The following is an 11,079-nucleotide window of genomic DNA, read 5'->3' as shown; positions in this document are numbered from 1 at the left end:
CTACACATCTTTGGACACTAAGGGACAATTTAGCATGGCCAATCCACCCTAACCTGCACATCTTTGGACACTAAGGGGCAATTTAGCATGGCCAATACTCCGAACCTGCACATCTTTGGACACTAAGTGACCAGTTAGCATGGCAAATCCACCCTAACCTGCACATCTTTGGACACTAAGGGGCAATTTAGCATGGCCAATACTCCGAACCTGCACATCTTTGGACACTAAGTGACCAGTTAGCATGGCCAATCCACCCTAACCACTCACCTTTCGTACTGCGGGAGGAAACCGGAGTACCCGGAGGAAACCCACGCAGACACGAGGAGAATGTGCAAACTCCTCACAGACAGTGACCCAAGGCCGGGTTCGAACCTCAGTCCCTCGAGCTGTGAAGCAGCAGTGCTAACCCACTGTGCTACGGTGCCACCCATGAGTCATTGGGTCTCCCTTGTTTTGGCAGTCAGCCTCACTCAGTCAATCAGACAGCCTCACTTGGTCAGTCTGTGACCCTTCGCTCAGTCAGTTAGTCGGCCTTGCTTGGTCAGTCAGCCAGACAGACAGACATGCTCAGTCAGCCAGTCGACCCCACCCAGTCAGCCTGTTGGCCTCGCATGGCATGTCACTCAGCCTCACTCGGTCAATCGGTTGGCTTCACTCAGTCAGCCTCACTCAGTCAGTCATCATCGTGCATTCCGTCAGTCAGCCTCGGTATGTCCGTCACCCGGCCTCGTTCCTTCAGTCAGTCAGGCTCACTCGGTCAGTCAGTTGGTCTCACTCCATCGGTCAGTCGGCCATGTTTGCTCAGCCAGTGGGCCTTGGTCAGTCAGTCAGAAGGCCTCGCCAAGTCAGTTGGCTTCACTCAGTTGGCCTTGATCAGCGTTGCTGGATCAGTCAGTCAGCCTCGTTCCCTCAGTCAGTGAGACCCGGTTAGTCAGTCGGTCACACTCACCCATTCAAACAGTCGCTCTCCCTCGGTCAGTCAGTCAGCCTCACTCAGCCATTTAGAAGGCTTTATTTGCTGAGTCGGTTGGCCTCACTCGGTCAGTCAGTCAGTTTCTGTGACGTTTGATACAAGAGCCATAATCATAGACCAGTGTAGCCACAAGTTGGAGAGCAGATCATCTTCGCCATGTATCGTGTATCCAATCAGGGTGAGGATGGTTTATGAGTTTGGGTGGTTTGAGTGCCCAATCAGAAGAAAGAGAGAGAGAGACGTTTTGTATACAGGGTTTCCCGTCAGGGTTTAATGAATTGAATAATTGCTGAAAAGGGAAATTTCAGCACATTTTTCAACTGCTGCCTGAACTGAGTCTGTGTCACGGCATAAATCCCAGTGTTTGTACAACAACTCAGGAGCTGCAGCATGAAACCCAATTCCATAACAAAATAATCTAACCAGACAGGCGTATACCCCAAATAATACATCCTGCTCCATATTGAATATAACATAAATATTGACCATAACACGATGAAATTGGCTGAGATAACAAACAGTAAAATTATGCATTTCCTTCGACTTTCCATTTCTGGGTCTCTGGAGTTCTCCCAACCATTGTGAGCCCGGAGTCTCCTGCGGGCTCTGCTGCTCACTAAAATGTGTCTGATGGTGAGAACATTGAGCAGCAAAATCAGGACAAATGGGACACACGGGTTTAGGATGTTGTGGAGGAACTGGATTGCTGACCAAGCTGGAGAGAACAAAACTGTCCACTTGTAGTTACAAAACCAGGGGTCGTTCCCCAGCAAATATTCACCTAACAACATAAAATACCAGTAAATGTTCTTTAAACAGCTCAAGACAGTCACTGTTCCCAGAACCACAGCCGCCGATTTCTCGCTGCAATATTTACTTTTCAGCTTGGGGCAGCAAATGGCCACAAATCGATCAAAGGTGAAAGTGACGGTGAACCAGACAGAACAGTCAGTGGCGGAATAAAGCAGGACGGCGTGGATATTACACACGAGCATGGACTTCAGGTAATAAAATTGTTCATCAAAGACAATGGGAATGTGTCTCATTAACAAGTCGAGGATAACGACCAGTAGATCCCCCACTGACATGGCCACCAGGTAACGAGTGACACACTTGGAGAGACCGCAGTTTCTGGTCCTCAGGGTCACAATTGTGATTATGTTCACTGTGAGCAAGAGAAATTAAGAATGAAATTATACATTAGCCAGTGAAGCAATTACCTGTTTGAGTGAGGTAAGGACACACTCTTACACACACACACACACACACACACGCACACACACACACACACAGACACACACAAACACACACACACACACACCCCCACACACACACACACACACAATAACTCATATCTAGATACGGGGGCACAGAAACACGTTCACACTCATGCTCACACACGCTCAAACACCCTCACACAGGCACACAAACTAACACTGATACTATAACGCACAAACAGATATGGACAGACAGATATGGCCGCACACAAACATGTTCACACACATTATCACACTGACAATCTCACACACTTACCACGGACAGTATTAGTGAGAGGCAACATGGTTTTGTGAAGGGGAGGCCGTGTCTCACCAACTTGATCGAGTTTTTCGAGGAAGCGACGGAGATGGTTGATGAGGGTAAGGCAGTGGATGTTGTCTACATGGACTTCAGTAAGGACTTTGACAAGAACCCTCAGGGCAGATTGGTGCAGAAGGGGAAGTCACATGGAATCAGAGGTGATACAAAACTGGCTCGGTCAAAGAAGGCAGAAGGTATCAGTGGAAGGGTACTGTTCTGAATGGAGGGCTGTGACAAGTGGTGTTCCCCAGGGATCAGTGCTGGGACCTTTGCTGTTTGTAATGCGTATAAATGATTTGGAGGAAAATGTAACTGGATGAATTAGTAAGTTCGCAAACGACACAAAGGTTGGTGGATTTGCGGATAGCGATGAGGACCATCAGAGGATACAGCAGGATATAGATCAGTCGGAGACGTGGGTGGAGAGATGGCGTTCAATCCGAACAAATGTTTGGTAAAGCATTTTGGAAGGTCTAATACAGATAGGAAATATACAGGAAATGGTAGAACTCTTAAAATATTGACAGGCAAAAGGATCTGGGTGGACAGGTACACAGGTCACTGTAGAAAGCAGTCAAGAAGACACACGGCATATTTGCCTACCTTGACCAAGGCATTAAGTTTAATAATTGGCAAGTCATGTTGTAGCTTTATAGAACCTTAGTTAGGCCACACTTGGAGTAGAGTGTTCAATTCTGGTCGCCACAGGACCAGTAGGATTGGAGGTTTTGGAGAGTGTGCAGAAAAGATTTACCAGGATGGTGCCCTGGTATGGAGGGCATTGGCTATGAGGAGAGATTGGAGGAACTTGGTTTGTTCTGATGAGGACGATGGAGATTGAGGGGCGCCCTGATAGAAGTCTACAAGATTATGGGAGGCATGGACAGTGTGGACAGTCAGAAGATTTTTTTGCCCCCAGGGTGGAAGAATCAATTACTCGGGGGCACAGGTTTCAGGTGCGAGGGGCAATGTTTGATGGAGATATACGAGGCAGATTTTTCACAGGGAGAGTAATGGGTGCCTGGAACACGTTGCCGGGGGACAGAGTGGGAGCGTATACCGGAGAGACTTTTAAGGATTGTCTTGACAAATCCATGAATAGGATGGGAATAGAGGGATATGGTCCCCGGAACAGTAGGGGTATTTTAGTTAAGTTGGGCAGCATGATCGGTGCAGGCTTGGAGGGCCAAAGGCCCTTTTCCTTTCCTGGAAATTTTGTTGTTGTTTGTTTTTTATTACTTCTCCATTATGACCACTGATATTTCTCTGTAATACACCCTCCATCATTGCTCCCCCATCAGGGCCCACAACATTACTCCCCCATCAGGACAGCTGGAATGATTCCCCCATCAGGACTCCCGAAATTATTCTAGCATCAGGACCCCTGACATTGCTCCACGATCACCACCCCTGACATTAATTACCCATCAGAATCCACAACATGCCTCCCCCAGAAGGATCACGACATTACTGCCCCATAAGGAGCCGCAGTCATTACATCCCCATCAGGACCCCAGTCATTACATCCTCATCAGGATCCCAGTCATTTCATCCCCATCAGGATCCCAGTCATTACATCCCCCTCAGGGCCCCCGACATTATCCCCCCATCAGGACCCTCCACATAACTTTCCTTCTGTCACCCTGACATTACACCCCCATCATGACCCACGACATTGACCCCCATCAGGAGACCCTACATTACTCCCCCATCAGGTCCCAGATAGTTCCCACAATCTGGGTCCCAGACATTATTCCCCTGTCAGTGTCCCCGATATTACACCCCCCATCAGGACTCCAGGCAATCATCCCCCATCAGGAACCCCGATAACATGCCCCAACCAGGACCCCTGAAATTATTCTCCCATCAGGACTCACAAGATTATTCCCCCAGAAGGATCCAGACATTAGTCCCTATATGGAGCCCTGACAATAGTCCCCCCATCAGGACCCCCGACTTTACCCCTCCATCAGGGCCCCAGAGATTACCACACATCCGTTCGAATGCCCCACCCCAGGCAAACTCCTGGAGTCTGTGGCTGGGAACAGGGAATGGGAGTGGAACTGAATACAATAAAATACATCCTCCCAATAATTTAATAACAAGATGAGGAATGGAATGAAAGATGGTTTTTAAATACAATAGCTGATGTAGAGACTGACTGGGGAAGCAAATAGGAGCAAAGACGAGCAAATGGAACATCAGATACACTGAAACATTCATCAGTAGGGTTAGTGACTGAATACAGATATTCTAAAGAAACAACAACTAAGGCCAAGTGTGTAAGACCAGTAATAAAATTAAACAGGGTGAATTGAATTAATAACTGGACAGAGAAACTTACCAGGGACACCAACAATAGCCAAGATCGGATAGTAAACCCCTTGACTAACCCAGAGAATACATTCGATACGAGATACTAATGACATCGAATCTAGAGAAAGCCAGTAAAAACCCTCAGTAAAACTCCTGTCAATTATTGAAATATTCCTGTCTATTGTTCCCAGTTTCTGATCCATTGCTGCAAAGTTCCAGTCCGTTGTTTGCAGATTCTGATCTTTTTCTCCCTCTGTCTGCGGTCGCTGATCCTACTAGTGACGGATTTGACGCGACCAGTGACTGTGTGGGATAACATATTGAATGGAATCACTTATTAATAGACGAGGGAAACCCTCCAGTGACAGGAAGCGGATCCACGGAGACTGACATTAATCACAGTCGCTGAACAAACAGCTTTAGTTAACGTCTTTCAATCCAACCACCTTTTATCTGACAAAAGGTGTGGAATATTTAAACAGTCTGGGTGATGGTGGGGGTTAGGATTGGTGCCATGCCCAGCTGTCTGCTCAAATTTGACTCTGTCAGTGCAGAGAACATCTTCATTTTCCTGGGGATGTTTTTGTCGTTCATGAGTCTCTCCTCTTAGTTACAGTATCAGGTTCCATCTCAATCCAATAATCCTCAAACCAGGAGGCAGCCCTCTGATATCTGTTTCAGAGCACAGTGAGTGCAGAGATATCGATGACATTGACATTAGGCGAGACTGAGTCACTGAGCAGTATGTTGGTTGGAGTTCAGAAGAATGAGGGTGATCTCTTTAGGCCAGCCCAGGGTAACACCCTGGTGAATCACCTCTACACGCTTTCTTCTCCAACCACATCCTTCCTACCGTGTGCTGACCAGACTGTAGAGAGTACTCCAGCTCTGATCAAAGCAGCATTTCACACAAAAATCTATAAACTTCTAACCAGCCAAGACAGGGTCAAAGCAAGAAGGATGTTCCCTATGGTTCTGTTTCTGATGCACAATGTTTGTAGAGGGCTGCATTATGTATCTGTGTCTGGATGTGTGTGAATGCATGATTCACTCCTCATCTGGACTTGCATATTGTCTGTGAAAATCCTGCTCTATCTCGGGCACAGTATATGAGTGTCACTCTTACCGTTCATCAATCAGTCTTTGATCAATTCTGTGAGTGCATGATTCACTCTTACCAGCTCTGCATCTGGTACAATGTGTGAGTATGAGATTTATTGTGTGTCTGTCAGACCATAACACTGTGATTATTCAGTCCGCATTGTTCTGTCTGGGGCACAGTCCGAGTGTAGAACTGGTTTTGGATGTGAAAGCGTCTGACAAGATGTGTGAATATATTCATCACTTGTTATCGTTGTGTCTTTGATACTTTTATCACCGATTTCTTACAAACAAATCAAAGGAGACTCAGAACAGGCCAGGAGCACTTTCCTTTTTAAGCATATGCAGGGAGAACAGTTCTTCAGAGATTCCGCTGCAGAAGGCTCTGCATCTTTCAGTGAAGGCCACCTCCCCCCTGCCCCCACCCCACCCCGATAATTATATCATGCTGCACACGCACACAGGAGTGAAATTTCCACCTTAAAAACATCCAAAACAGGCACATCTTGCATTCGTCTCAATTAACGTTGTCTGTGTTATAAATACTTCCAGATTAACTTGCTCTACCCGCGACCACTTGTGCCTGACTCCAGATTTTTCGTACACACCACAAAAAGAGTTGCCTTGTACTGTTCCTGCAGTTTGGAAATTCTGTTGAATGTAAGGTGCTAACCTTTGTAATAGAAAGAGAAGGTGACTTTTGGTAACAAGGTAATCTGTAATCATGTTCTATTATTTTCTTATTTATTATTCATTCTCAAACCTCACTATGCAATCATATTATACCTCAGACTTTGTTACTTTTATTCCTCACAACCCATTTATTTGACTGGATATACATCTATATATCTCTATATATATCTCGGTGTCAGCCCATATCCATGAGTGTATAAGAACATACGAAATAGGAGCAGGAGTAGGCCATCTAGCCCTTTGAGCCTGCCCCGCCATTCAATAAGATCATGGCTGATCTGTCGTGGCTCAGTTCCACATTCCCGCCCTCTCTCCATAACCCTTAATCCCCTCTCTTATCAAAAACCCATCAACCCGCGTCTTAAAAATATTTAGCGAGGCAGCCTCCACCACTTCAACGGGCAGAGAATTCCAGAGATTCACCACCCTTTGAGTGAAGAAGTTCCTCCTCAACTCCGTTCTAAACCGCGCCCCCCCCCCCAACCTTTATCTTGAGGCTGTGCCCCCTAGTCCTACTGTCTTTTTTGAGCGGGAAGAGTCTCTCCACCTCTATCCTATCCATCCCATTCATCATCTTATACGTCTCAATGAGATCTCCCCTCATTCTTCTAAACTCGAACGAGTACAAGCCTAGTTTATTCAGCCTCTCCTCATAGCTCAACCCCCTCAACTCCGGTATGAGCCTAGTAAACCTCCCCTGCACTCCCTCCAAGGCCAAAATATCTTTGCGCAGGTGCGGCGCCCAAAACTGCACACAGTACTCCAGCTGCGGCCTCACCAATGCCTTATACAGCTGCAGCAAGACCTCCCTACTTTTATATTCAATCCCCCTCGCTATGAAGGCCAGCATCCCATTCGCCTTCCTGACCACCTGCTGCACCTGCACGCTGGGTTTTTGCGACTCATGCACAAGGACCCCCAGGTCCCTCTGCACCGTCGCCTGCTGCAGTTTTTCGCCACGTAAGTAATAGTCCTTCCTACCATTCTTCCTACCAAAGTGGACCAGCTCACACTTGCCAACATTAAATTCCATTTGTCATTTCCTGGCCCATTCGCCCAGCCTATCTAGATCCTTCTGCAGACTCTCCACACCCTCCGCACAATTTGCCGTTCCCCCAACCTTGGTGTCATCAGCAAATTTCGACACCCTACACTCGGTTCCCTCCTCCAGATCATCTATATAAATGGTAAAAAGCTGAGGCCCCAGCACCGACCCCTGGCGCACTCCACTCGTCACCATCCGCCAATCCGAATAGCACCCGTTGACCCCCACTCTCTGCCTCCTATTTGACAACCAATCCTCTATCCACGCTAACACCCTACCCCCAACTCCATGTCCCTCGACCTTCTGCAATAACCTCTTGTGAGGTACTTTGTCAAACGCCTTCTGAAAATCCAGAAAGACGACATCCACCGGCTCGCCTCTATCCACCGCCCTCGACACATGCTACAGCACAATATATTTCTTCATCATGATCTGCTACAACACAATGTGATTCCACATCTTAATCAAATACAACACAATATGATTCTACACCTTAATCTAATACAACAAAATTTGATTCCACATCACGATCTCATGGAATACAATATGATTCCACATCTTAATCGAACACAACAAAATTTGATTCCACATCACAATCTAATACAACACAATATGATTCCGTACCTCAAGCTAATACAGCAATGTAATATATTACACGCTAAATGCAATGCATCAGCACAAACTCCTTAAGAATCTCAAACAATCAGGACCCTCCAAGAGATTGAATAAATTACATGAAGGAATTAAGGTTTGTGATTGCATAAAGATAAGTAGAATGGTACATTTTAAAAACAGTATAAGAGACAACAACAAAATATAATTTCTCCACACAGTGGTGCAGATCACTCTGGGTTCCAAGAGTAGGAATGACAAAAAGGAGGATGCAGGAACGGTGAGAAATGAAGTAAGGTAGTATTATGTGGGTAGCACTGATACCTCACAGAGCCAGGGAGCTGGGTTCATTCCCAGCCTCGGTTCATTGTCTGTGTGGATTTTGTGCATTCTCCCCGTGTTTGTGTGAGTGTCCTCCGGGTGCTCCGCTTTGCACCCATAGTCCAAAGGTTTGCAGATTGTGTGGATTGGTCATGTTAAATTGCCGCTTGGTATCTAAAGTAGCTCTGGTGGATTTGCCGTGGTGAGTGCACGGTTTATGGTGATAGGGTGGGTGGTGAGCCTGGGTAAAATCCTCTTTAGGAAATTTGATGAAGCTTCAATGAGCTGAATGGTCTCTTTATGAACTGTCGCTAATCGATCGTTCCAATGTTAGCATTTACTCTGTGGGAAATTGAATATAGACGGAGGAAGGTTGCTCTTCAGTTGTACTGTGTACTGGTCAGCACTTATTGGAGCAGTGTGTTCAACATTGGGCTCTTCATTTAAGGAAATGTGTAAATCCGTTTGAAGCATTTCAGACAAGTGTTGAAGACCAGAAAGGTAAGTCTCAATTACAACGGTAAAACATCTCGCCTGCCTCCAATTCCAACACGGTAATGGCATGTTTAGATAGATTCCTGGCAAGCAAGGCAATGATATGTTGTCGGGCGCAGGCGAAATATAAATTTGAGATTGTTTTCAGCACAGCCGCCAGGTTATTAAATGGGGGAGCAGGTTAGAGGGGTTGAATGGCCTGCGTCTGTTCCTTAGCTCCTCAATCGATATCGCTGCAAGATTCTGTAAAGAAATAGCGATTGCTACAGACACTCCAATGAGTTCATGCAATCCAACTGCAGTAGATTCTTGTGCCTTTATGCATGAGTCATTTAATGCCTATTTTCTGTCAAAACTGCTCCCTCTCAAGGTGGGGTGCCCCCCCGCCCCCCCACACCTTCGTTCATCGTGTTCCAGCCGAATTTTCCGATACCTCAAAAATTCTGGTCTCTCGCTCAAATTTTGACAGCCCTCCCTCAATACTCACTTCCCTCAGTCCTGCTGGCCTGTCGAACAAACCACCCCCACCCAAGCCCCCTCAGTTTGTGGAGCTCTACCTCGATATTCCCCACTTCAGAATCTTTGGCCCATTTCCAATTTTGAAATCCTTTCCTCTCCTTAAAAGCCCTCCCCTTATTGGTCTCTTTACTTCCCACCTTCTGGCATAACAGCTCTCTCTCTCTCTGTCCTGTCTCTCTGTCTCTGCCCCCTCAATAATTTGTATCATACACACTCAGTGGAGGGCAGCATGTTGGCACAGTGGTGAGCATTGCTGTGTCAGAGCGCCAGGAACTCGGATTCAATTCCGCCCTGGGGTGAATGTTGAGTGGGATTTTGCACGTTCTCCTTGCGTTTCCGTGGGTTTCCTCTGCGTATTCCCGTTCCCTCCCACAGTGTGTGTTCGGTTGGTGGGCCATGCTGAATTGCTGCTTTGTATCAGGGAAATTACCATGGTAAATATATGGAGTTGTGGAGATATGGTCTCAGTGGGATTGTTTACAGTGCAAACTCAGTGAGCCAAATGGCCTCTTTCTGCACTGTAGGGATTCTATGGTTCTATGAAATCGTCCCAACCATCTGAATAGCCCCTATCTCAGACAGTCACCCCACTTACGAAGTCCCTCTATTCCCATTGCGGTCTGTATTGTCCTCTTCTTCTGTCCTCTTCACCTACTCTTTGTTCCTGTACCTCTCCTTCACGTCCCCACACTATCTGTAGTTTTATAGCCATCCACACTCACATCATCAGGCTGTAAATTGTTCATTTAAATTACCGTGTTGGATCAGATCAAAGCACACAGTCTGATTTGAACCTTTGAACGTTCTTTCCCTGCCAACAAACAACTTCTAATCTTCTCCTTTGGCTGAGCATGGCACTAGCTCCACCACAACAAGTGTGTTCACAGAAGTTTCCTCAGGCAGCGTGTGGAGGGTCCGACTCGGGAAAGGGCAAAACCTGACCTACTCTTTGGGAATAGGGAACGGAAAGTGAGTGAAGTATCGATGGGGATCCACTTTGGGACCAGTGACCATAGTCCTATTAACTATAAAATAGTTATGTAAACTGGTCCGCAGGTGCAAGTTCCAATTGGTAAGAAACCATTTGTGATGGAATTAGGCAGGAACTTGCAAGAGTTTGTTTGAGGGCAACCGGACCTCGGGCAAGTGGGAAGACTTCAAAAGTCAAATAGCTAAACTTTGTGGTCTGTGTTTTCCAGCTCGGGTGACGGGTGAGGCTGGCAGAAGGAGGAAACCTTGGATGACAAAACTGCTTGAGTTTTGGCTGTGAAAAGAAGAGGCACGGCCCAGGTACAAGCCGCTGGAATCAAGGAATCCCCTCAGGATGTACAGGGGATATAGGAATATACACAAGAGGGGAAATAAGAGGTCGGTCACCAGTGGAGTGCCCCAGGGACCTGTTCTAGGACCCTTGCTGTTTGTC

General features: G+C 46.6%; 1 protein-coding gene across 1 annotated transcript; it reads right to left on the bottom strand.

The window, feature by feature from the left end:
- Positions 1-1,239: 1,239 nt before the first annotated feature.
- On the bottom strand, positions 1,240-5,073 carry LOC145361892 (putative G-protein coupled receptor 139). The gene is made up of 2 exons (XM_080217882.1): positions 4,899-5,073; positions 1,240-2,141 (listed from the first exon to the last, which is right to left on the bottom strand). Exons 1-2 carry the CDS (start codon positions 5,071-5,073, stop codon positions 1,240-1,242), a joined length of 1,077 nt encoding a protein of 358 aa, XP_080074008.1.
- Positions 5,074-11,079: the final 6,006 nt, after the last annotated feature.

Source organism: Carcharhinus amblyrhynchos, chromosome X (genome assembly GCF_965287045.1).
Source record: "Carcharhinus amblyrhynchos chromosome X, sCarAmb.v2.hapA, whole genome shotgun sequence".
Taxonomy (NCBI): Eukaryota; Metazoa; Chordata; class Chondrichthyes; order Carcharhiniformes; family Carcharhinidae; genus Carcharhinus; species Carcharhinus amblyrhynchos.
The sequence above is the reverse complement of the archived record's forward strand: the minus strand, read 5'-3'. Positions and strand labels throughout refer to the sequence as shown.